At 36.5% G+C, this 27,616-nt stretch overlaps 1 protein-coding gene across 1 annotated transcript in view; it reads left to right on the forward strand.

Annotated features, from left to right (window-relative positions):
- The window catches only part of COL24A1 (collagen type XXIV alpha 1 chain), a 124,295-nt gene that overhangs the window by 58,551 nt on the left and 38,128 nt on the right, over positions 1-27,616 (forward strand). The window contains exons 12-16 of the mRNA XM_039246918.1: positions 18,180-18,287; positions 20,483-20,590; positions 20,684-20,737; positions 21,296-21,358; positions 25,700-25,753. Of these exons, the coding sequence (XP_039102849.1) occupies positions 18,180-18,287; positions 20,483-20,590; positions 20,684-20,737; positions 21,296-21,358; positions 25,700-25,753 (387 nt within the window). The remainder of the gene's footprint in view (positions 1-18,179; positions 18,288-20,482; positions 20,591-20,683; positions 20,738-21,295; positions 21,359-25,699; positions 25,754-27,616) is intronic.

Here is a 27,616-nt window from a genome sequence, read left to right on the forward strand (position 1 = left end):
ATAGCCTGTTACTTCCGCATTCCTCATTAATGCATGCGACAAGCAGGATGGGAAGAAGAACCCGGAAGGGGGAGCCTTTGATCAGGGACAGGTATTTCCTTAGCAGTCTTGTCAGCCATTTTATAACAGATTTTTCCATATCAACATGGAGCTTGAACCCAAGAACTGTGAGAACATGACCTGAGCCGAAGTCAGACGCTTAACAGACTGAGCCATCCAGGCACCCCAGAATCTCAGTCTTTAAAGGTGTTTATGCACTGGACCTCTATTTTCATTCTACACTCCAAACTTACCATGTAATAGTCTTAAAATGAGGTTATGGGTTTTCAAAAATACAACAATAAAACAATGAATTGGTCTGAAAGTCTGTATATATTTGTGGATTAAATTTTACTGGGAAATGTTATTGTGAAACTTACCTTATTACCATAGATAAGACTTTGAGAGTTGAAACAAAGAAAAGCCACATTTCAAAATATATATCGTATTTCCTGCTGCTGAACACAGGTTTGATCGTGTAGGTGGTATGTATGTGGATGTGCCTAGTAATTTATAAGGTTAAAAAGTGGATTGTAAATACTACTAATAGCAAACAGATTTATTTAATTATTAGGAAGAGTGAATCATTTGTTCTCTGGCTAATACTACTAATCCAGACACTCATTCCAGATGTGGATAGTAAAAACCAGAATCTTACATATATATGTTTAATAGGAATTTCGGATAATTCAGCATATAAGGTGATGAGGGGATTTTTGGGGAAGTGACAGTGGGGTTTGTGAGGTCTGGAGCAGATGACCAAGAAAGAATTCTTCTTCTTTTTTTTCTTTTTTTTTTTTTTAATTTATTTCTGAGAGAGAGAGAGAGAAAGAGAAAGAGAGAGCGAGCAAGCAGGGGACAGTCAGAGAGAGACAGAGACACAGAATCCAAAACAGGCTCCTAGCTCTGAGCTGGCTGTCAGCACAGAGCACTGACGCGGGGCTGGAACCCGCGAACTGTGAGATCATGACCTGAGCTAAAGCCGGATGTTTAACCGACTGAGCCACCCAGACGCCCCGACCAAGAAAGAATTCTTAAAATCGTCTTTGGTGCAAGAAGGTGATTTTATTGAAACATAGGGACAGGACCCATGGACAGAAAGAGCTGCCCAGGACCCTGAAGAAACACTCGTTATATACTATGGGGTTGGGGGAGGTAAAGCCCAGGGGAAATTCCAGTGAGATTTTCATATGCTAAAGAAGACTCACAGACTACTGGAGGCCTAGCTATGGTCAAGCTAAGGTTATTTGTCCCTCTAGCAAAGCATTAACATTAAGACAGTAGGGAATTCCTGGAGAAACATTTTACTCTGCTGGCCTCAAGTATTTGCCAATGAGCGGCAGGTTATAAGGAAATTTAGTTCTATCTGCCATTTCCTTCTGCCTTTGTTTCCCACATCACTATGGAGGAATGATGGAGACATAGGTCCTGTAAGTCCTGCAGGACTTTGATCTCTATCAGTTAACTATTTGTTTTTCCCCTTTCCTTTGTTTTTGGGCAGCCAGGAGTACCTGAGGAATATCATACATCTCCCTCCTGGAGGGATGGGAGTCAGGTTGCATCCTGTCAGCTTTCCTTATGCTCCCTCATAAGGTATTTATCAGACATTAGTGATAGGTGGAAGTTATCAATTACTGTTTTTTATCAGTTTATTTAATGGTTCATTGTGACAAACAACTTTGTGGGTGAAGGCTTATGTATGAAGTTAACTCACTGGTTCTATATAAAATAGACAAGAATGAAGGGACTTAAGGTGAGATCCTGAGGCTATTTGCACACACAAGACTATTCCAAAATGCACCTAGGACTCAAAAGTATTAGCCAGAGCTGTTTGGCTGCAAACAACCAAACATGGATACATAGGCTGCCCATATATGTAGTTTGCCCCAAGTTCTGCCCATTGGGACTAACTATTTCCCTTTACGGATGCCTTTCAAGCTTTAATGCAGCAGTCATTCACTTCTAGCTGATGTTGACATTCAATGCCGATTTATCTAAAAATCAAAGTTGAGCTTTTCTCTCCAACATTAACTGGTAAAGGGAGTTCTCTGGGAAGGCAGAAGGAGCCGAGGGAAAGCAGTTGAACAAGTATCATGGAAATCTTAATTGGCTGCTTATATATTTTGTTTGTGCTTTCTGGACCTACTGGGACCCAGTCTCAATATATGCCATTCACATGTCAGAGTAGATGTTGCTGCTGCACATCCCATTTTACGATTCAGTGGATCAGGTATCACCCAGTTCATAATGGGCAGTTCAGGGCACATCGTCATTTGATGTCTCAAAGTTGGTTGGTTATTCAGTTTCAAACAGAGCAAATGCAGAACTGTTCTCCAAATGGGAAGTTACACACAACAAAGGAAAGCATGGTTTATCTTCAAAACTTTATGGATACAAGCTGTGATTCTATTAATGACAGGTTATCAAAGGGTCCGTGCAACATCTCTACCAGCCACAGACCCTTCTGATATTATTGGATATTATTATTGCTCAGTCATAAAGTGCAAATAGCAAGGTAGCATACATAGCATCCTGAATCTTCTTAAGATTTCAATCTCCTCCTGACCCCCAAGCCCCTGCCAGGGTGTCCCATTAGCCAAACTGAACTAAATAAGGGTGATAATAGCAGCACTAATGGGGAGGACTATTTTCTCACTGATGTTGTTTAGAATTATAAGTATATGATGATGAAAAACAGTTTTATTATAAATTTATAATTGTTCACTACCAACAAAAAATTGGTTCACTACCAACAATAGATTCTCTTTCACCTGCACCAGGAATGGACTGTCTCCCATTTATCTCCTTTTGATATGTCACTAACCATCAGCTAGAAGATAAGGGAACCTACTGAAGAATAGCCTGGGATAGAGAAAGGCAGAGACTGGATCTCAAAAAGCAAACAGAAAGCATCCAGCCAACTCTGTTTAAGTTCTCATTTATACATAGTTTGTATCAGCAGTCTGTTCAGGAATCAGCAAACTACACCTAATGAATCAAATGGACCTATTTTTCTGTGGCTCATGAGCTAAGAATGGTTTTTACATTTTTAATGGTAGAAAAAAACAAGAATAGTTTTTGGTCACATGTGAAAACTACATGAAACTTACATTTCAGTATCCATGAATTAATTTTATTGGCACACAGCTACAGCCATTTCTTTACATATAGCTGCTTTGTGAGTTCAGTAGTTGCAACAAAGACTAAGAGCCTCACAAAATCTAAAATATTTACTCTCTGGCTTTCTACAGAAAAAAATTGTCTGTTCTAGTCTGTTTGTATTATCACACTGTTCTTATTCTATAGCTTTGGCAGTATGTCCCCATATTGAATGGTGTGAGTTCCCCTTCTTTATGCTTCTACTCAATATATTTGAGATTAGATTTGCTGAGTTTCTCTAAAAACAAAACAAAAACTTGAATTGTCATTGGGTTTATCTTGAATTTATAGCTTTATCGGGAGAAAATTCATATCTTACCATTTTAGTTATCTAATAAAACAGATGGATTATTTATTCTTCTATTGTTCTATAGTAGACTATTTCCATAATAATAATGATAAAAATTCATATAATGCTAAGTATGTGCCAGGTACCATGATAAAGTGACTACGTCAACTCATTTAATCTTTATGATCTTATAAGATGTACAATTATGATCCTTATTTTATACATCTAGAAATTGAGGTCAGTTATACCTCAGATTTAAAAAAATACACACCTACATACATTCTGAGGCACTGAGATTGTCTCCTCCATTGTCTCATAGCTACAAAGACAGCCTAACTCCATATTCTATGCAGTATTGCCTCTTAATAAAGACGTTGTATATTATTTTTTATCTTATTTTCTAGTTAGTTATTACTTGTTTAAATAATGTCACTAATTCAGGTTATGTTCTATACAACTGGATTTTTTTTCATTAATTTTTAATTTCTAATAATTTGCTTTTGTAATTCTATTGGATTTTTTTAATGTTTTATTTATTTTTGAGAGAGAGAGAGACAGTGTGAGCAGGGGAGGGTCAGAGAGAGAGAGGGAGATACAGAATCCGAAGCAGGCTCCATGCTCTGAGCCAGCTGTTAGCACAGAGCCCTACACAGGGCTCGAACCCACAAATTATGAGATCATGACCTGAGCCGAAGTCGGACGCTTAACCAACTAAACCCCCCAAGTGCTCCTCTATTGGGTTTCTAAGGCAGATAATATCACCTTCACATAATGGCAGATTGATCTCTTTTCTTACACTCATATCTTTTTCCTTCTACATAAGTTGGCAAGGACCTTCAATACTATGTGAAACAGCAGCAGCAATAGTTGACATCCTTCTACTGCTGCAGATCTTAGAGAAAACATCTAAAACTTTTCCATTAAGAACATTTACCATCTTAATTCTGTATTTTCCTTGTCTTATACTATCTAATTGTTTTTTCTTTTTTTTTTTCTTTCCTGATTCCCATTGGAGACACTAAATTTTCTTTTGCTGGTATAAAAGTTGCCCTTTCTTGGGGTGCCTGGGTGGCTCAGTCAGCTAAGCATCAACTTTGGCTCAGGTCATGATCTCACACTCCGTGAGTTGGAGCCCCACATTGGGCTCTGTGCTGACAGCTCAGAGCCTGGAGCCTGCTTGGGATTCTGTGTCCCGCTCTGTCTCTGCCCCTCCCGCACTTGCACTCTCTCAAAAATAAATAAACATTAAAAAATAATAAAATAAAAGTTGCCCTTTCTTTTTTGATTGATGTTCATGTACCAGTTGCACTGAACTTAAGAACCAAATATGTATGTATTTAACTGTATTGATTTGTTAAATGTATCACTATCTGTATCTTCTCTCTAACAAAAAGCATTTCCTTTTGTCTCTATAAACTACTCTTTGCCTTCATCATTTTTTGATAGTGCCTTGATTTTTACTGTTAGTTTTTATGCATTTACTTTCTCTTTTTATTTCCATTGCTTCTTTTTTGAGTAGTAAACTCAATCAAGCTATTTGATCACTATTACTTTCAATGTCCTGAATTTGTTTCTATTATTATTTCAGTATTTCCTCCAAAAAGTGTTCCCAGCATAGATATTTGAGAGACTAACCATTGAAGCCTCATACTCCTACAGATATCTCACCTATGTATGAATATTCAACACACTGTACTGGAGGTTCTAGTCAATTCAATAAGGTTCTAGTCAGGATAGTAAAATTAAATAAAACCCACTCAGATTGGAACAGAAGAAATAAAACTCTCTTTATTCATAGACAACATGATTATCTATACAGAAAATCTTTAAGACTCTACAAGAAAAAAATAAGTGAATTTAGCAAAGTTGCAGGTTGTTAAATCAAAATACAAATTTGAGTTGTATATCTATATACTAACAATGAACAATCAGAAAATAACATTTAAAAATCAGTGGTGAAAATAGTGCCAAAATGGGATAATATGACTATAAAAATGTGCAAATCTATATGTTGAAAACTATAAAACATTTCTGACAAAAATTAAAGTAGACCTAAATAAGTGGTATATATACTATGTTCATGGATCAGATACTATTAAGACATCAATTATCCTATACATTTGCAGTATCTTAAAATATTAAACATATACTTATCATATGACCCAGCCTTTTTACTCTTAGCCTAGAGAGATGAAAACATATGTCTACACAAAAACTTGTCCATGAATATTCATAGCACTTATCTTTGTAATAGCCGTAAACTGGAAATAACCCAAATATTCATCAAAAGGTGACTGGCTAAACAAATTGTGGTACATATGTACAATGAAATATTAGTTTGCAATAAAAAGAATGTGCTACTGACACATGCTACAGCATGAATGAATCTCAAAATAAATATGCTGAGTGAAGAAAAGCAGACAAAAAAAGGGCACATACTGTATGATTCTACTTATGTAAAATCCTAGAAATTGTAATCTGTAGTGACAGAAAGCAAATTTAGGGTATTCGTAAATGGGAGGCCTGGGGGAGGGGGGTGGTGTGAGAAGGAGGGCTTACAAAGGGAACACATTGGGGGGAGGGGACAGATATGTTATCTTGATTGTGATGATGGTTTCACAGATGTGTGAAATCTTTTATGCTGACTTATCAAATTATGTACTTGCAATTTAGTTTACGTCAATTATACCTCAGTAAAGTGGCTTGATATGAGGGGGTAGGGAGAAAGAGAAAGATGACAGTGAAGAATAAGTAGGAGTTAATACATTAGGAATGATTATTGTGAGTGAATAAAGCCTGAAAGAAACATTCTATGCAGAGACAACACCATATAGAAAGCTAGGAAGAACATAGTGTGTTGAAGAACTAGAACATTAGCAATTGTGGCTAAAGTTTAGTGAACAAGATGTACTGATACAGTATGATACCATTGAAGTACACAAGAGCTACATCATGTGGATGTTGAAGAACATGTTAAGGATATAGAGCATTATCTGAAGACAGTAGTACCCCAGTGAGGTTAGGAGGGACATTATCCAATTTTCCATTTTAAATGACTCGCTCTGGCTTCATTAAGGAAAATGGATTGAAAGTGGCAAGTGTAGATGTAGGCAACTAATAAGAAGACTATTTATTGCAATATTCCAGGCTGCATTTCTTTATGGTTTGGACTAGACTAGTGAAGTGGAAATGGAAAGAAGTGGGTGGATTTAGTGGTATTTTGGAGGTAGCTTTTACAACTTGATATTTGACTAAGGGAGGTAAGGGAAGGAGAGGGATGTCAAGGATAACTTCAAATTTCTGACTTGTGCAAGTTTTTAACTTGGTGCATTATAGTCCCCATCACTAAAAAAGCAAATGCTGAAGGAAGCTCACATTTTATGGGCAAGGTGATGACATTCAGGTGGAGTTGTTAAGTAGGCAATAAGATATTCTGGCCTAGAGCTCAGAGAGAATGTCGATATAAATGTGAGAGTCATCAGCATATAAAAATGTACTTAATCAGAGTCACGTTAGAAAGTAGATGAAATACTCTACTTTTGAATTTTGAAAAGAATATTTACAGAAACGAAGAAAGGGTTAAGAGAACCAATAAAGGATATTGGGAGAATCTAGAGATTATCAACAATAGGAAGTGGGTACTGCTCTTAAACCTGAAAGGTTAAAGGAAAGAAATAATGTCAAGTGGAGAGCCAAGTTGAGGGCTGGAGCTGGTGGAAAAGGGGTACCTCACAGGAGCTATAGTTGAAAGTAACCCAGCCACTGACAGAATATCAACGCCAGGGGGAAATGGAAGAAATAAATATAATACTTCTCTCTCCTCTGATGTCTTAGTGACATGTACCTCATTGGCCAACCCCAGCTGAAAGTCAGGAGAGGACAAGAGAACCCAGGTAATACAATCCATAAAGGTCAAATTCCCAGAACTAATAGCAAAAAGAGAAGCGGCAGTGAGCAGATTTGGGAACAAAATGGAGAAAAATACAAATACTAAGTAAACAATGGAAAGAAGGTCCAATACTGAGCTGTAAGGCTTTCTATCATTTAGAAATCAGGTAAAGGCAGAGGGGTAGACTACAAAGGAGACCAAATAGAGTGATCATAATAGGTAGGAAAAAAAGAACGTAATGTCATAGAAACTCGAGAAAAAGTATTTTAAGGAAAACGTCACCAGCTAGATCTAATAATCCTGAGAGATTGTGTTGGACATGTGTTTTATTAATTTTGTTTTTGTTTTTTTGGCTACTCAGCATTTTAACCCCGTCTTATGTTTATAAATGCTTATGTTTACTCCCTTGAGCTTTGGTGAGGGGCCACCTTCTACAGAAGTCAAATTCTAGATTCTCACTTTCCATTCCCTGTTTGAAACAAAGAAACGGGCCTATGACCTAAGCCTAACCAGTCAGTCATGTCCAGCTAGGCCTTTGGCTGGGGAGTTAGTGATACACAGAAGCAGGAATAATAGGGATTCTATTCCAGTGGCAGTGGCAGTAACACCACTAGCACTCAGATTCCAGGGGTGACTGGAGTCTATGTCCAGCAGCTGGGGTGGTGCACACTGCAGTGTCCAAATTCTGGCTACCTAAACTTCCTTCAATTCTATGCATTTTCTGAACCTGGCTTTCTGGATTTGTCTGTGAGCTACTCAATACCTTTTCAGTAAATTCTCTGTTTAAATTATCCAAGATTGGTTTCTGGTATCTGCAAATACAGACACTGACCTAACTGAAATCTAAAAAGATAAAATTATAACCATTGTGTTTTAGTATATGGAGATAACATCAGCATATAATCATTTGATTTGATCAGGGTCAGGGAAGGGTACAGAAATAGGATTGCAGTGCTTAAGGAGAGTGGACAGTGACGAAATCAAGATATTCAAACAATTCAATGGAGAAATTTGTCTCTGAAAGAGAAAGGAGGGCAATAATTAGAGATGAAACTGAAATTAAAGTAGAAGTTATTTTTAAGTGAAAGAACCTTGAGTATACTTAAATGCTAGATGGACATAGTAAAGATGGAGAGGCTGAAGACATAATGAAGAGAAAGGAGAATCTAAGTATGAATTAGACAATAAAACACGCATATTCTAGCTCCACTTTCTAAGCTATTCCACTTCTAGTTAGGAAGTCGTTTTTAAAAAACAGATTCAGGGCCAGACGTCCCTTTATAAATGACTTGTATAAAAATCTTATAGAATTTCATGATGAAAGGAATGTAAATGAATTATAATAATGTTGTATACCTCCCAGATCTATGAAGCTGAATGATATCTGCTATTGCTATTAGTAAGCAATTAGGTATCAGATCATAATTCATCATCTCCTACCTTTTAGCATTCTCAAAGAATAAGAAAAATGTCACATACATACTTTGAATATCAGGAAGTCATAAATATTGAAGTGTTTTTTATCCATCAAAATAAAGACAAAATTAACTTTCCCTTGATGAATCCCCTTTTAAACTCCAAGGTCTACACATGCTATTGGTATTTAGGAATGCGGAAAAATTTTCTATAAATGTTTCTGCTCCCTGTAGAGTATATGATATGAAATAAAAATGATAGTTTAATTTTTTTATTTAAAAGATTTTAAAATATTTATTTGTTTTTGAGAGAGAGAGACAGAGACAGAGTATGAGCAGGTGAGGGACAGAGAGAGAGGGGGGGAGTCACATAATCTGAAGCAGGCTCCAGGCTCCAAGCTGTCAGCCCAGAGCCCGATGCGGGGCTCAAACTCACGAACCGCACGATCATGACCTGAGCCAAAGTTGGACACTCAACTGACTAAGCCACCCAGGCACCCCAGAATGATATTTTTTTATAAGGAACTAGTCTGTTCAATGACATTAGATAACAATGGTCAAAGTGGTCGTTAGGTAAAATGATTTCCAAGTAATTATTTCTAAAACTTACTACGGCAATAAAAAAACTATTTAAGAGAAAGTAACACAGTCTTTAAATACTAGCATATTCCCTGGAATATTTTCAACAACGGATAAGGACATCTTTCCATTGGTCTTTCTTTGTCATTTTTACTTTATTTTTTTAAATCATGGCACCGTGGTGTTTCTTGGCTTACCTTTAAAGACTGCTGGATTTTTCCACAGAGTAAAATATTTATTCTGGGATTTCTAGTATTATGCAACTGCCTGATTTTCCTAAACAATGTTCTTTCTTTTTTTGATGTGGCCAAGGAGTTAAAGAATTCTTGGCATATTCGCTCCTCAGTTTCAGTGTTTTTTCAAGGTCATGTGACTATAACTAACGGATACTATTGGGGAAGCTCACAGATGCTTGTGTGAATTTCCTTCTGTATAAATGAGTGTTTTGAGACTAGTCAACTTAGCACATCTGTAGTAAATGAGTCTACCATGCTGTTTTCATTGCGTTGGACTTCTGTAGTGCCTCAATCATTTATGAAAAAGGAAAACAACTTTTCCTTGCAAAGACCATAAATCTATTTGTCATCAAGATGAAGGCTTACCATTCTTTTTATTTTTTATTGCTGCAACTAATAAAATTGGTTATTGGAAAAGAGGGAAAGAAACAAAACTAACAGCTTGACTTAAGACAAATCAAGGCCTTTCAATCTTGACTTTGCACTTTGTCAGGTGAACACAGACTTAAGTGTTGGATAAAATGAGATGCTTGTCCTAAAAGAACATCGCAAGTCTTAAGTTTTCCACTTGTGGATTGTGCCCAGTATAGGAAGGAAAAACACGCTTCATCAGCCCACTTATAATCCAAGCACAGAGTAGCAGGACCACCATGGAAGCCTCTGTTAAAGAACCCCAGCAGCCCTACCACCCCTCTGGTGTGTTCTCTAGCCCGTGAGCTAGTCACACTAAAGAAACGTCTGTTTCTGAGAAGATACATTTCTTTCTTCACAGTATTTTGGAGAGAGAAACATACCATCAGCACATCCTGTCAACTCTTGATTTTTAAGAGGGTGATTTCCAATTATGGCTTATCCTGATTGCTACTTTCTCCCTATTCCCCCTGCTGCTTGTTTTGGCCTATTAACTGCTCATTAGGAACTCTTCCAGAGCAGACAAAACACAGTCTGTTTGGCGGCTTATTAGCAACAAAATGAAAGATTTGCTAAAGGATGTAACTTTCCCAGTTAAATCTCCAATGACTCCCAATCCAGTAAAGTTCATAGTCTTCATGGAATGTTGATCCTTCATGATCTGGCCTTTGTTTACCTCTCCAGTCTTATATTCTACTTTTCTCCTCACATTTGCTGTGCATTTCAGTCATAATGGTGGCTAACAATTATTAAGCACTTACTATGTGCCACTATTCAAGGTGCTGAATATGTATGAAGTTTTTTAATCCTCACAAACCATGAAGTAGGTAGAGCTATTATCTCCAGGTTACAGAAAAGGAAGGTAAGACTCAGAGAGACTCAGTAACTTGCCAGAGGTCACACAGACAACAAATAATAGAGCCAGAATTCAAAATCAGGCAATGTAGATTCAGAGCCTACCTATGTCCTTAACCACTATGCTGTACCCCTTCAGGTATGATTAATTACTTAGACATTCCTCCAAATTCTGCATACTTTCCTTACTTTCATGCCTTTGAACATGTAATTTATGCCCTCTGCTTGGAAAGCTCTTCCATCTTTCTCTCTGACTTTAGGATGGAAAATTTCTTGCTCTTTCAGGACTTAATTGAATGGTTACTTCCTTCAGACACTCTTCTTTGGATTCTCCAGTCAGAGCTAAGCATCCCTGCTGTAAACTTGTGTATACTCTACACACTGCTTCCATCAGAGCATGGATACATATCTTCATGTCTTTCTGCCCCCAAAAGATTGCAAACTCCTGTAGAATGGGAATTGTGTTTTATTCATCTTTGCATCCCTAGCACTTAGCAGTGTCAGGCCTACAGAAGCTCAGTAAATATTTGAAGAATGAATATTCTTTACATAATACCAATGACTTTGGAGACCTGAATAAAGTTAAGAGGTATCACCTGCTTAACATCTTAAGCATCCTCTATTACAGGAATACAAAAATATGTACTTCATATGGTTTTTCTGAGTATCACACGAGACATTCTATGTGAAGTGTTTAGGAGACCACATACCCTTATTGAGCAATTATCATCGTTCCATAATAATAGATATTCATGGTTAAGTGAACATTCATTCATTCAACAAATATTTGTTTAGTGCTTAATATGAGCCAGGAGTTAGAGAATAGAGCATTGAACAAGATGGACAAAGAACTGCCTTTGTGAAACATACATGGAACAGCAAGAAAGTTCTGACATTTGACCATTTTAGACCTAAAAAAAAATTCATATGGGTCAGCCTAATAATTGGGTAGTAGTCCATATATATAAATAAATCAGGTAATTCTAAATCATGCTAAGTGCTATGGAAGAAATAAATAGGGTTTTGAGATAGAGTATCTGGGAAGTAGATTATAGATGGAGTAGACAGTGGAGGCCTCACTGAGGAGGTCATACTTGTGTATAATTACACTATATCTCCCTTCAGAAGACTGAGCCAGGTATATACAGAATGAGGGGCGAACATGCTATGTGAAGGAATCTAAATGGAAAAACCTGCAGTCAGGAAAGAATTGGCTTGTTCACAAGATTATCAGAAGACCCAATAAGATAGTGCAGGTATAGATTTGTTATTTTTGAAATAAAAGATGTACATTTATTTTCTTCATAGTAGTATAAGCCTAGACATGTCTAAGAGCCAAAGCATAAATGAAATATCCTCTTTCAGGCCTTATTAGTCCTGTGGTAATAGGTTAAGAGCTGAGTAGGAGATTTGGTAAGATATATTAATTTTGCCCAACATTAGAGTGACATTCGCACTGTCCATTTTACGAGACTGATAAGCCACCAGTTGTTCTAATGGAAATGTGTGAATAATTGCTGTGAGGTAATACAGTGTTGTTGAAATGCCTACATTCATTAAGGCTGAACAAGAGTTAGTTTTGTATACTCTTGGGAATAGACCTAAGTCAAACTAACGACTTGTCTCCACTACCCTATGACTTGTCTCAACCCTGCTCCAAGTTCCAAATGCTTTAATATGTTTAGAGATTCAAAACTAAAGTTATCTCCTAATGGTAGTATACAGCTCATTCATAAATCTTATTTCCAGCATTTGGCCACATTACTTATGACTGGCACCGAAGGAAAATGTTATGAATGCTACATTATTTAGATATAGTGTAGCCTTGCATATAACCACCTAATAATTCCGATCCCATATTTTTTAAACAGCCAGTTCTTTCCTAGGAGGGATATATTTAGTAAACCAAATAAAATGAGAAATTCTTACTTAAACAGAAGTGTTTCTAATTGCTTGGAGTAAAGGAAGCATTACTTTTATATCTTGTTGATTGGCTGGCTTAACCAAAAATGCAGTACTTATGTTGCCTAATAATGCAAAAAAAATTTTGCATTTATTGCACTTATTTTTTTGTTTTATAGAAAGTAAATTAATTTTAATTACTAATTTCTCACACAATAAATAACTACATAAACATAATGCTAGGAACACAAAGGATGCTTGGCAGTAGGGAAAAGTAAAAACTTTCCAGTAGTTTTCAAGGTGCTACTTTAAAGAAAAACCTCAGCGGATTTGAAGTTGAGTATCATTTTAAATGTATCATTCTGTTGTTGAGAAATCAATAAAATTAACATCAAAAACATTCATCTCTTCATTCAACATAGTTTTAAAGATGGCATCCCTTTGATAAGCTACTTTAAAATGTGGACTTCTATTGTTGCCTGTCTTTAGCAAATTTTATTTCTGTTTTACTTATTTCTTAATATAGTTGTTTAAATCCTAATGAAGTTAAGACAACTACATTAAGGGGCCCAGGGACATTTTCTTTGTGATGTTTCACTTTTAAATACAAACCAGTCATCACTGTTAGAAAATCTTCCTCTCTCTCTGTCCTCCTAATGTATGCAGATAACTCCATTTTCCTTACCAGATTGAAGGCAGATTTAGACATAAACTACTCTTTCCTATCCCCATAGGGAAGTTAAAAGTTAAAGACAAGGAATCCCTCTTCTTTCCTCAACTGACATCAAATTTAAGAAGACAATACAACCGTATTACGGTGACAGTTTCTGACACATAGAAGACAATAAAAAGTAACTCTTGGGGCTGTTGTTTCTTTAGAATATCAAGGCTTAAGCAGTTGTCAGTTTAAGTCCAATCAAAACTGACACTTCCTGCGAAGTTTTTTGGTTTCATCATCTGAAAAAATTAATTGTGGCTTTGTTTACTTTTTAAAATTCACTCAGAATGACTTACTCTCTGCTTATTGGTTTTAGACAAATCATTTAGAAGACACTGGAAAGAATGCCTAGGCATTAGCATCTGTTTCTCTTGAAAGCAAAATTACTCATCCATCTTTGTGTTCATAATAAGAAATATTTGTTCTCTACTTGAATGAAACATTGTTTGGAACTTTGCACAGAACACTCTGCTACTATCCTCAAATTTCTCTCTAAGAAACCAACACGAACAGTAAATGACTTGGAACATACTCATTGTACTGTGCTAAATATGTGATAGCACTGCAAGTAAAGTTTCTGGTTTTCAGTTAACCCTGAGGACTAGTCTTAGGGTCCTTTTTATTCTCAGCTAAAAATACATATTGGCTTCAGTAGTGTTCAGCAGTATCTGAATGTCCATTGTCCATGCATTACACAAAAGATACATTTTTTTTTTTTTTACTGTTGACAAATAAAGGTCTTAGAAATTGCCTAAAATTACAAGTGAGTGCTACTATTTTAGAATTTTGGGAAGTTGAGGTATCCTAAAATTGTCTAGGGTAATCTGTCATGATATGCTCTCCCTGTGGCATCTATTACTTCTATAATCCATCCAAGGATAGGCTATTCACAGCCTAGCAAGACAATCCACTTAAAAAAAAAAATCCTTACATTTCACCTAGTTTAACTCTGGAGCTAAGTCTATGTATTAACCTAAGTCTGTATGATTTTTTTTCCCTTGCATATATACCCTTCCTTCCATCTTTTATTTGACCTTTTAGAATCTGCTTTCTCTGCAGGCCATTGCAAAGAAAGTTTATGTTTTTCACCTCTTTTTGGTTTTAGTGGGGAGGGCACTATTCATCAGAATTTTGTTTTTGAGACTTGCCTTTTCTGTTAAGTAACATTTCTGTTAGAGAGCTGGCCATTGGTATGATGTCTTCACTATACATTTTTGAAATTTTATATCCCAAAGTCTCAGATGACTGACTGGATTTGCTTTCATGTGCATTGATGAGTTCTAAAATGACGCCAAGTCCTGAATCCAGGATGGGTGTGGCAAGGGGAAAGAAATAGGATAGATTACATGAATCCAGGGTTCTCAAATCCAGGTGGCAAGGGGAAGGAAATAATTAGTGCACTCAGGTTATGGTGCGAGCACCTGAATCTTAAGTCCACAATATGGATCTCTCTCTCTCCCCCTCTCCCGTCCCCTCTCTCCCTCTCTTCTCTCTGCCCTCCTTCCTCTCTCTTTCTGTCTCTCTTTGTCTCTACCTCCCCCTCTCTCCCTCTCTTTTCTCACTTACTCCCCATCTCTCCTTCTCTCTCTCTTCCCCCACTTTGTCTTCATAATGGTTCTTTACATAGATTGAGAAACACTAATATAGAAAAATGGTGAGAGAAAATGGCCCATATAGATTGGGGCAAAAAAAAAAATGTTTAAAAGTCAACCTAGGACTATGAACCTATATTCTGTAGGCTTTTCCCTATAAGTGCCCAGCGTAGTACATGGTACCTAGTGATATAAAATACATTTACATTCATTATTTTAGTGAGTTTTGTGATCATGAAGAAAACATACCTAGAAAAGGTAATTATTTAGCTATGTTGAATTATTCACCATACATAAGAGAATAAGAAAATATGTGATGATATAATTTGGAGTAAAAAGGAAAAATACTTTAGTATTGTATTCAAAATTGGCTTTAACTTTAAATCTTATTCTCCCAACCAAGACTTCTATAGAAATAACTCTAGACTCTCCTGAGAAAATCATCTCTCCTATTAAATTTGTAACTTTAAGAGCAGTATCTTTATCTTATGATCCAGTTCTACTCGCTTTATCAATAATTCCTTTTTTGATTAGCACCAAAAGTCATTTCCCCTATTCAGAACCTCTCTAGAATTTGCTTGCTGTCTCTCTTCTCATCTGGCATTTTAAAAAAATATTTCTGTCTTTATTATAATTGTTTATATACTTACATTTTATCCTTTCCACTTAATGTTAAGCTCCTTGAAAACAAAAAACATATTTATATTTGAATTCCCCATATGACACCCATGGTACCTTCCTTTCACATAGATGATATTCTATATCATCATCAATTTTTTTGCTGAATGCATGAAAGAATGATTGCACAACCCAATTTAGTATCCCAGGAATTAACAGAGAAAGTAGCAGTCATCTAGAACAGAGGTCAACAAATGTTTTCTGTAAATATTGGTAACTATTTCAGGCTTTGCAAGGCAAGAGGCAAAGTTAAGTGTATTATTTAAGAACTTATGCAACAAGAGAGAATATAGATTTTCACAAATTTTTTTCATGAAATTCAAAATATAATTTAGTACAATTTTTTTGTAATACAGTTCTACCAATGAGAAAAAATGGGATTATTTGTGGGAGGGGAAATAACGTTCAGCTTACTACAGTTCCATATCATCAAAATTTTCTCCTTTTCTGCTAATGCTGACCTATAATGAGATTTTGCATGCTTTGCATACTTCATCTTTGAAAATTCTTTTCACACAGTTAGGTACTGCCAAATTCATGAACATATGATTTTAACTGTGCCTATTCATTGCTTGGAAGGAATTTATAAAATTCTGTTAGGTTCTTCTCCTGATATTTGCCTTCTATCATGTCATTACATTGCATTTTATTCATATCCAATTGGAGATTAGGTGGAAACTTCTCAACTGCACAGTTAAATGAATTTTGAAGTATAGAAATTTCTTGCCTCTAGTGCTAAAAAATCCTACTGAAAGTAGTTGAGCTCAGAAAACCTACCCACTGCAAATTTGTGTGGAAATGAAGATCTCGCTTATTGTTTAAATTTTGACACGTAGGAAATGCATAAAAGTTGCTTCACATTACTTGTGATTCAAACATTGGTTGTCATCAAAATAACTTTACCACATGGAGTGGCAGGCTGACTCAGTTGGTAGAGCATGTGACTCTTGATCTTGGAATTGTGAGTTCAAGCCCCATGTTGGGCATAGAGATTACTTAAAAAAGGAATTACTTTACCAGAGTACATACTTCACATATAGGCATTGCCTTATAGTTTTAGGTTGAATTCACTGATAAACATTATAGAGTCTGTAGCAGAATCTAATTTCTAAAGTCACTCATTATTCAATAATAGAGGTCGAGGATGGTTCTTCTCATTCAAAAAATTTCAGTCTTGGTCTCAAAATATCTCAGCAAAACTTTATCCCTGCCAAGCCATCAAATTTCTGTGGGATGGAGAAAATTAGGATATTCAGTTTCTATTTTCACACCAAAAAATCACAGAATGGATGAAGGTTGCAAGAGTCAATGGAGTTTCACTGTTGACACTACTTGTTCAACAACACATGATAGATTCAAGTTTTTTTCTCATCTAACTGATGGTGAATAATACAATGGATATCCTTAGCTTTAAATACTGTACATTTTTCACAAATTTTGTAAATTTGTCCAGTAAATCTTCTTCCAATGCATTGCTATCAGTTTTATCACATTTTACCACATTCCATTTGAGGTTGTACTGATTTGATGCTTGAACTTCTTTGAAAATATTCTCACCTATAGTCCATTACAAACTGTTCATATACGTTAATTCTTCAGTCACTTCAACACAGCATTGACTCCCCAAATAAACAACCGAGTTGTATTACTGACAATCTATCAGTTCATCAAGAGGCAGGGAAAACCACTCAAAAGCATTTGCCTTGTTTTTAAATTGGCTAGTGATGCTGCTCCAATGTCTTCAACATTTCAGGCCATCACTCTTGCCAAGAGGCTAACAATCTTAAACAAGCTTACTGTGGGCACATGATTTAAGTCATATCACTAGGTGACTTTCCTTGCTGGGTTAACAAATGAACCACTCAGAAACTCTAAAAAAATCTTTTTAATCCTTTTTTTAAAATTGAGATATAAATGACATAGGGCATTATATTAGTTTCATGCATACAACATATATTAGTTTCAGGCATATAATGATCCGATATGTGAATATATTGAGAAAATGATCACCACAGTAAGTCTGGTTAATATCCATGGAATATTTTTCATAAGGAAACATTAATCAGTTATTAGAGTTGTCACGCATACCCAGATATAATACAGAAAGTTAGAATACAACGAACATACTTTACACCTAGGCTATTTTAAGTCAGAAGGTACTGACAGACTGTACTGCCTCTGTATTTTCATTTGAAATACCTCAGACAATTATTTTAACTATAATTAGAGACTTTAGGTAGGTAAACACATTACTTAAATATTTCACTTATTTGGGAAAGAAGCCCAGGATAACTCTCAAACCTGGGCAGTGTGTCAACAGTAGCCTTTCAGAACACCAATGTCTCTTACGTTTACTGAGCCTCTGGATGGATTTTTAAGAAACACCCCAATTTTTATTTCTTACCTATGTGATTTAGGGCACCAGAGGCAGCCCAGGAGGAGCAGGACTGGCTGGGTCTCCGGGTCCTCGAGGAGCCAAGGGGTCATCAGGCCTTCCAGGAAGCCCAGGGGTTCCGGGCCCAAAGGTACTTTAACATTTTCTTCTGATCAATGAGCAGCACTACTAACATCTTTATTGTATCTTAGTTCCTTGGCTAAATCACAGGATGGTAAGATTAATCATTTTTAATAAATTTGACCAAGAATAAAAACACATTAGGAGAAATAGTGTGTGGCCTCGTCATACTCATCTCCTGTGATAACCACAGTGCATGTGATTTGCCAGAACAACTCATCAACCCAGGACAGCCAATGCTTTAAAAAAAAAAAAAAAAAAAAAAAATGCCTTTGGGACCCCTGAGCAGCTCAGTCTGTTGGGTGTCTGTCTTTAGCTCAGGTCAAGATCTCACAGTCTGTGAGTTCAAACCCCGTGTTGGACTCTGTACTGACAGCTCAGAACCTGGAGCCCACTTCAGTTTCTGTGTTNAAAAAAAAAAAAAAAAAAAAAAAAGCCCTTTGGGACCCCTGAGCAGCTCAGTCTGTTGGGTGTCTGTCTTCAGCTCAGGTCAAGATCTCACAGTCTGTGAGTTCAAACCCCGTGTTGGACTCTGTACTGACAGCTCAGAACCTGGAGCCCACTTCAGTTTCTGTGTTTCCATCTGTCTCTGCCCCTCTCCCACTCATACTCTGTCTCTCAAAAATAAATAAGCATTTTTTTAAAATGCCGTTTGACTCATTCTGTTTCTTTTTCTCACTCTGTCATCTACCTTCTCCTCTAAAAAAAGAGAAATCTTACTTACTTCCAGATCCATACTTTCTTAGATACACTTCCTATTCCCCTGAGTCTTAGCCTTACCAACCAATTTATAAATCCGATAAGAGCAGAGCTTATTTCATAGAGTCAAAGTGATCATAATGAAATACTGAATTAACATTCATTGAATGGAGTATTGTTACATGCCAATAGGCTTTCCAAACAAAACCTGTTTGAGAGCTACCTCAGTGCAGAACTGACCCAGACAACCAAGAGATAGTCCAGTGTCTGAAGCAATGCATAAAATAGCCTAGGATTGAGATGTTGGCATTGTCATCATTATCACCTCTTCATTTGATTTTCATAGTACCACTTCTAAAGCATGTTCAGGTATTCTGATCCATATGGATAAACTGGAAATGACCCACCCCTTTCCACTAAAATTCAAAGTAGTTGAGCAAATGCTAAAACTAGGAAAAGAAGTAAGATTTCCTCTCTTTAACATGTGAATCTGCAAATAAAAGGATCCCTATTTGTCAAGACCCAAAGCTGTATCTTTGTCTCCAGACAGTGAAAGATAATTTGCTAATCTTAAAGAATCTTTGATCAAAGTCTTCCAGCATCATTTTACATTAACCTATCTGCAAACCTCACCTGATTCTTGTTGTTAGAAATGGTGTGAAAGATGTTTCAACTTTCATTTGAAAAACAAAATAAAAATAAATTTAGAAAAGACTTAACTTTTGCAAGTAAAAGAAGGGTGATTAAGTATATCATTAAAGTAGAATTTTAAAGGAGATAAAGGGAATTTATATCAAAGGAACCATGAGAAACAGCTAATGTACATTTCTTTTTAAAAAAATTTTTTTAATGTTTATATATGAGAGAGAGAGAGCAAGCATGAGTGGAGAAGGAGCAGAGAGAGAGGAAGACACAGAATCTGAAACAGGCTCCAGGCTCTGAGATGTCAACACAGAGCCTGATGCGGGGCTGGAACCCATGAAGCATGAGATCACGACCTGAGACAAAGTCAGACGCTTAACTGACTGTGCCACCCAGGTGCCCTGGTAATGGAAATTTCTTAATGATAGGATTGAAAAGACAACCATGGCAAAAACCAGGTTTCACACTTCAGGAGAATCTGCTGTTTCTGGTATCAGCTGAATCATCTCTGTATGGTGACAAGAACACAGCAAAGTAACACCAACTCAAATACAGTGCACATTCCATCATATGTAATATACAACCCACACACATATCACACATTCACCGTTCCCTCATTAGCCCCACTGTCTTCCTTCTAGATTTTAGGCATCCCCTTCCCTCTTCTTTCCACACTTATGACCACAATCCCTGGAATTTGCTTTCCCCACTGCTATACTTGTTGTTCATTATAATCAAATATTACTTATGTGGAAAAAATGTGGAATTTGATCTCCTCAGTGCCCTGTACTAGATACACCTAAGGATAGACCAATATGTTGGTAGATTCTAAAGTCAAGATCACCTTTCTTTTTTTGTCCATAGGGTGAACAAGGACTACCTGGTCAGCCTGGAATTCAAGGTAAAAGAGGTCACCGAGGAGCACAAGGTGATCAAGGACCACGTGGAGAGCCTGGCCTGAAAGGGCAGCCTGTATGTGCCAACTCAGAAATTCACTAAGTATTATTTTTCTACAGACCAGGCCACGTTGCACAATAATGATCATCATATCTATTCACATTGCAGGGAGAACATGGTGTCCAAGGTCTGACAGGTTTCCAAGGATTCCCAGGCCCCAGGGTACGTTCACATGTTTTCTGCTATTCATCCAGAAGATGTTGAAATACCAATGTTTAGTCTCCGACTTGAATTGTTGTATATCTTAATCTGCAAAAATTCAGTTCGTACAGAGTTATATATTTACATTTTGAACATGTTAATTTAAAATTTGTGTAGCCATAGATTTCCCCACCAATTTTATTGAATAATTTGCTTCTGGCCCCCTCATATTCCACTTTACTAAACATTTTATTGTGAGAGTTTTCAAACATACAGCAGAAGTTGAGAGAATGAGTGAAAACCCACATATGAGTTACCTAGAGTCTACCATAGCTGTCTACTCCACGTACTTTATCATGTGTCTTCCTGCCCCTCCCTCCCACTCGCACGTCACTCTGGTGTACTTCAAAGTCAGTTGCACACTTTCGCACAGTTCCTCCAAAGTACTCAGCATGCATCTCCATTAACATTCCAGTTTTTCAGAGCCAACTCTTAATTGATTGTTACAAGATCATTGCACTTGTAACATGTCCATACAGAGTTAAAGATTTCGACTTTTTATTTTTATTATATTTTTAGGGTCCAGAGGGAGACACTGGCATAGTTGGAATATCAGGTCCTAAAGGTCCTGTGGGACAGAGAGTGAGTATAAAGTCATTGTACCTGCCCGGAAATTGTGATTCTTTGCCAATTGTAGGAATCAGCATTAAGAACTCTAAAATTGATATGCTCCAAATTAATAACTTAAGAAAATGACTTTTTAAATAGAAACCCATTAGATCACATGCAAAGGTTCTGAGCCTTTTTCAGTTCATATATTAATTTGAGCAAAGGACCCCACAGAGTAACCATATTAATGTTGACACCGGATAATGTATTTATTAACTCACACTAGGAACAAAAAATAAAGGGTTTCATGTTATAAGCTTGAGAACAACCAGAGAGCAGAGACCACCCCTGTGCACCATGTGGAGGAGGCTTGCCTCTGACCAGAGCTCCTCACACCACAGTTTGAAAAATATTTCCCAATACTGATGTTTCCCCAGTGCAGGGGTGGGTATCCCTAGGAAGTGATGAGGAACTGCTTAAAGAGTTGGAAAGATTGGGGTCTGAAGAATTCCAATTGGCTGGCCAGTGCTTGGAATTGCAAACTATAGCAAATATAAATAGGGACAGATTAGCTGTCAGCAGCTACCTGTTTTTGTTGGTGTGTCTTTTGCCTTTTGGTTTTGTTTTTGTTTCTATTAACCGCAGTCTCCTAATTGATGAGATGATGTATAAAATTGAAATTAAAAAAGCTGTACAACATCAGATTGTGGCTTGCCCGCAGCAGTGGCGCCCCCTGGCCAACAGCAGCTACTAGGGCCAGGGTGAAGGGAGCCAAAGGAGGAAGGAAAGTGCCCCAGAAGGAGGAGAAAGGAATCTTGAAAAACCTTACAGCTGAAAACCACTGCCTTGCACAAAATAGTAAATGAAAAGTCAAATTTTTGAAATCCTGCACTCCTTCCCCAACTCCTAAAATAAATCCTGTCGGTAATGCAAAGGTCGGTATTGTCATGGGAAGTGTTTGTTTAAAGACCCTCCTCAGCATTTCTTCAGGTGCAAATTCATTCATTATTTTTATGATTTCTGAAGAACTGTGGAAAATTGGGGCTTTTATATAAAGCCCTCCTCTTAGATACACCTAAAAGAATTGGAAGCAGGACCTCAAAGAGATATCTGCACACTCATCTTCATGGTTGTATTATTCACAATAGTCAAAGGTGGAAGCAAGCCAAGCGTCCATTGACAGATGAGTGGAAAACCAACTGTGGTGTATACATACAGTGGCATATTACTCAGTCCTACAAAGGCAGGAAACTCTGACCCATGCTACAGTGTGTATGAACCTCGAAGAACTTATGCTAAGTAAGAGAAGTCAGTCACAAAAGGACAAATATTATATCCTTCCACAATATGAAGTACCCAGAGTAGTCAAACTAATAGAGATAGAAGATAAAATGACAGTTGCCGGAGGTTTGGAGGAAGGGGAGAAAGGGAGTTATTTTTCAAAAGTACAGAGTTTCAGTTTTACAAGATGAGAAAAGTTCTGGAGGTGAATGGTGTGGAGGGTAGCACAACCATGGTGAATATACTTAATGCCATTGAACTGTACACTCAAAAATGGCTAAGATGGGGGGTGGCTGCGTGGTTCACTCAGTTAAGCATGACTTTGGCTCAGGTCATGATCTCATGGCTCATGAGTTTGAGTCCCGTATCAGATCCTTCCCCAGCTTGTGCTCTCAATCTCTGTCTCTCAAAAATAAATAACCATTTAAAAAACCATTAAGATGGTAATTTTTTGAATGGTTATTTATTTTTGAAAGAGGGAGAGGGAGTAGGGGAGGTGCAGAGAGAGAGGGGGACAGAGATCCTAAGTGGGCTTTGCAATGACAGATGCAGAGCTTGAACCCACAAACCACGGGATCAAGATCTGAGCCGAAGTCGGCCGCTTAACTGACTGAGCCACCCATGTGCCCCTGAGATGGTAAATTTTATGGTGTATTTGACCACAATTAAAAATAAATTTTAAAAATGTATCTTAAAAAAATAAAAAATAAAAAATAAAACCCTCCTCTTGATTATCCACAGGTGAGTTATACGTGGGCAGGCTTCTGTATAATAAATATCGCTTTGAAGTTCTTATATATGTTAATTTCTCTACTAATTAAATCCATTCATTCTAGTTTTATTAAGTTCTCAATTAATCCTTTCTTGCTATTCAAAGAGAAGTCGGCTGCCTGCCTAGCATCTGCTCTAATCTGAATTTTACAAAGTTCTGGGTCTCTGTTGGCCAGGGTCTGAGCCTCTACTGCTTCGCAGCTCCAGAAATTTTGTCAGTTCACCAATAGTAAAGTTGTGGTAACTGCTTACAAATACTAATTGATAAGTGCAGATATCTCTTATTAAGTCATTATAGAGACAAGTGAAAGTCATGATAGGTTAATATTTAGCAAAAAACTCTTATGTACCAGTGTTCAGCTTGTGACCCTTATATCATTTAATCCTCATAAAAATACTGTGAGAGATGCTATTATACCCATTTTTCAAGTGGGCAAATGAAGTCTCTGAATGGTAATTTGCTCAAGGCCATGTGTGGCAAGTAGAAGAACCAAAATTTTAATCCACAGCTGAATGACCAAATAGTATGTTACAAAGTTGCTTGCTAGTTGCATAATTAGAATATAGAATGGACATTAAGTGGCCAAGTAGCTAGTTCTTGCTCAATAAACAATAAATACTTGATTAAATAAATTAAATCAACTGAAGTAGGAAATCTGGATTAATTGCCCTCCATTTCAAAGATGTATTTATGTAGTTAACTGGTACCAACTATTAAAATCATAACACCTCATCTTTTGGACACATTTCAATAAACAGACAATTTTTTTTTTTTTTTTCTGTTTTGGTCTTTCTTTTCTAGAGTTCATGTATACCTCTCCATTCTTTTAACAAATCATCATTCTAAAGAGTTTGATCACAGTCAAGTTCATTAAATTAAAGCTTTGTTGACTTTTTTCCAGTTATAAACCAGTCTAGGGCTTATATTTGATTAGGTTAGGAAATCAACTCTCTTTATTTGATTGGGGGTCTTTGAAATTTAGGTACCATATTTATAAATTATCACTTAAAGTCAATATTTGAGTTTAAAAGTGATTTCATTAGATTTACTTTTATAGTACCAGATAATTTCTGTCTTTCTAGGCTCATTCTAGTCCATCTATTGATAGACTCCATGACATAATGATTTCAATTGATAGTATTTTCTTCACCTTAGCAGGAGTTGGATGAAGAGTAATCCTATTAGATATCTGCATTTAAGTGTCAGGTTAAGTGTGAGCCAGACTGAAATTTGCTGCCAGTGGGATTGGGCATGGAGGTTGAGGGAAAATAACTAAAACAGGTATTTTGTATTCATAAAGAAGTGGTAAGTCAGACAAAGAAAGGAAAATACATTTATATATGAAATTTTTTATATTTGAAATCTAAAAAATAAAAGCAACAAAACAAAGCTGAAAAAGACACATAGATATATGGAAACAAACTCTTGGTTACCAGAGGAGAGGACGAGTTGGGGAGCAGGCAAAACAGGTGAGGGGAATTAAGAGTTATAAACTTCCAGTTATAAAGTAAGTACATCTTGGGGATGGAATGTACAGAATAGGAAATGTCGTCAGTAATTGTAATAGCCTCTGTATGGTAGCAGGTGATGGCCAGACTTATTGTGAGGATCATTTTATAATGTATAAAAACATTGAATTACTGTGACGTACACCTGAAACTAATAGAACATTGTATGCGAGTTATACTTCAGTTAAAAAAAAAAAAAAAAGATGCGTTCCATATTTAGTTTGTAAGGAGTTGACTAGATTGGGCTTATTCAAGGTGATCTTCATAATCAATAACAGCTTCCAGTTTCAAAATCATTTTTCTCATTTAATTCTCACAATGGCCCTATGAAGTATGCAATCTTATGTAACAGACGGAGAAACTGAAGTTGGTCACATATGATGCTCTGTGTTTCCTTCCCATACTTTCTGTCAGTGGCATGCTGCATGTCACTGAGACATCTCCTTCAACATCTGTAAAAAGAGCTATTCGAAATTTTGTTTCTCATTCTATGTAGTCTTTTTATGTAAAGTAATTGCATTTGTTATGTAATGACCCACATGAAAAATGGCATCATTGAAGATATCACCACATGAAAACTAAAGGCTGATTTATGTTTGTTAGAAATTCTACAGATGTAATTCTCCTGATAGGAATCTATAATGTACAGAATTGTGTCACAGACTACAAATCAAAAGTATTATGATTTCTCCTGATACTATAAGATGTTGTAATAAAAATTATGGACTATTTTACCATTGCAGAAGGGATTTTCTAGAATTTTTCTACATTATACTGGCAGTGAGACTGACTGATGTTCTTTTACCCCAACAGGGAAACACTGGCCCCTTTGGCAAAGAAGGTATAATAGGCCCAACAGGTAGAACTGTAAGTTTGTTGCACTATAGGTCTTCCTTTTCTTTTTCATATTCTTATTTTTTCCTCTTTAATCCTATTTCTAAAGTAATCCAAAAAGGATCACCCTGGATATTTGAGAAGCCAAGGGCAAAAACAGATGTACATTTTCATCTGGAAGGTGATGATTGAGAGCTTAGAGATCATATGTGTAATGAAGAAAGTGTATATAGTGAGGTAGACACGTAAAACTGGAGTTGAGAAAGGAAAATAGAACTGGGACAGAGGAGGTGGGTTGAGCATTATTAGCATAGAGGTGATCATGAAAGCACTAAGAAGAGTCTGTTTTCTGAAGGAGAAAGCATAGCAAAAGGTAGCCAAGATTTGAGTATTTGGAAGTGTCCACTATAAAGGAAAGAGATGATTGGTGGGGATAGCAGGAAAAACAGAAAAGCACAAGGTTTGGATAGATGAGTTGCAAGAAGGGAGTAATTAACAAGGATCTTTAAGAAAATAAATTACAGTAGAAGATAAAGTACAAACTTTAGTGAGGAAAGAACATTTACTAATTTTCTCAAATTCTTACAGAATTTAAACATTTAATAGCTTTTAATAAAACATTTAATAACTTCTCAAATTTAAACATTCTCAAATTCTTACAGAAAACGTTTGAAGTAGGTATTATTATTTCCATTTAACACATAGGGAAGCAGATTGGGTTTATAGAGGTTCATCTAGTTATTCAAGGTGGTACAGCTAGTGAATTACATAGGTGCTGTTTCTTCCTTCAAGATCAGTGCTTTTTCTATTCCATTCAAGCTGCATCTGGAGAGGAAACTGAGGTAGTTAGTAGATACCAGTGCCTGTCGAAATTTGGCAAATAAAAGAGAAATAAGACAGTGGTTGGCGAAGTCATGGGAGAGTTTTAAAATACCAACAGTAGTGTAAACATACAAGAGGAAGAAAGAACCCAGTAGATAGGGGCAAATTGAGACTTGGGGAGGAAAGGTATATTCCCTGCAGGGAACCAATATTTTGAATGATTTGAAAGTGTTACGTAGAGAGACACTGAGTTTTAACATATGAAATGGATTATTTCAGGTATTAAGTATAACTATTCTCTTTGATAAATTAGGAAAGAATTTCCCACCAAAGTTGCTGAATTTTGATTTTACAAAATGAAATGTATAAGTCAACACTTCTCTAGATTTTCAGCATTTACTACTCCGAGCTACATAGTCTGCATGGGAGATCATTAAGTGGGAGAATTCTCATATTTTGGTGGGTGGTTCTTCAATCAGCTAAAGAAGACATACTGTTCTGATTACTGTATGATTGTTCTCTTTTGTCAGAAATGTGAAATATCAATTGGTCAAGGAAACCATAAGTAAATGGCTCAATTAAAATATCTTACTGTGTTTTGTTTACAGATAATCCTTAAAAGCCCTTGTAATATTCAGCGTGCGCATCAAATTTTTTCCATGTTCTATTTTTTCCATTCTAAGAAGAAACTTCTAAGAAAAATTCACTGTGAAAGAATAAGCACTTGAGAGTGGCCAAAACTTTGTGGAAAAAGATTGTGGTGGGGGATGGAAGACTTGCTTTTCCAAATAAGGAAACATTACTTCAAAACCATTGTAAATGAAACTATAGGGTAGTACAAAGGAATAAACAAATAGAGAAGTGTATCAGGCTAAAGCTCAAAATTAGATCTCAGGATATATAGGAATTTAACTACAACAGAAATGGTATAGCAGGATTATTTGGGCTGTAAGCTGATAGGAGCCCTGAATAAAACTGGATTTAATAATAAGGAAATTCATATCACATTAATGGGAAGCCCAGAGGTAGGAAGGGCTTCAGATTTGGCTTACTTAGTGATTTTATTATGTTTTC

This window comes from Hyaena hyaena, unplaced genomic scaffold (assembly GCF_003009895.1).
Source record: "Hyaena hyaena isolate Hyena2069 unplaced genomic scaffold, ASM300989v1 scaffold_286, whole genome shotgun sequence".
In the NCBI taxonomy this organism is placed as follows: Eukaryota; Metazoa; Chordata; class Mammalia; order Carnivora; family Hyaenidae; genus Hyaena; species Hyaena hyaena.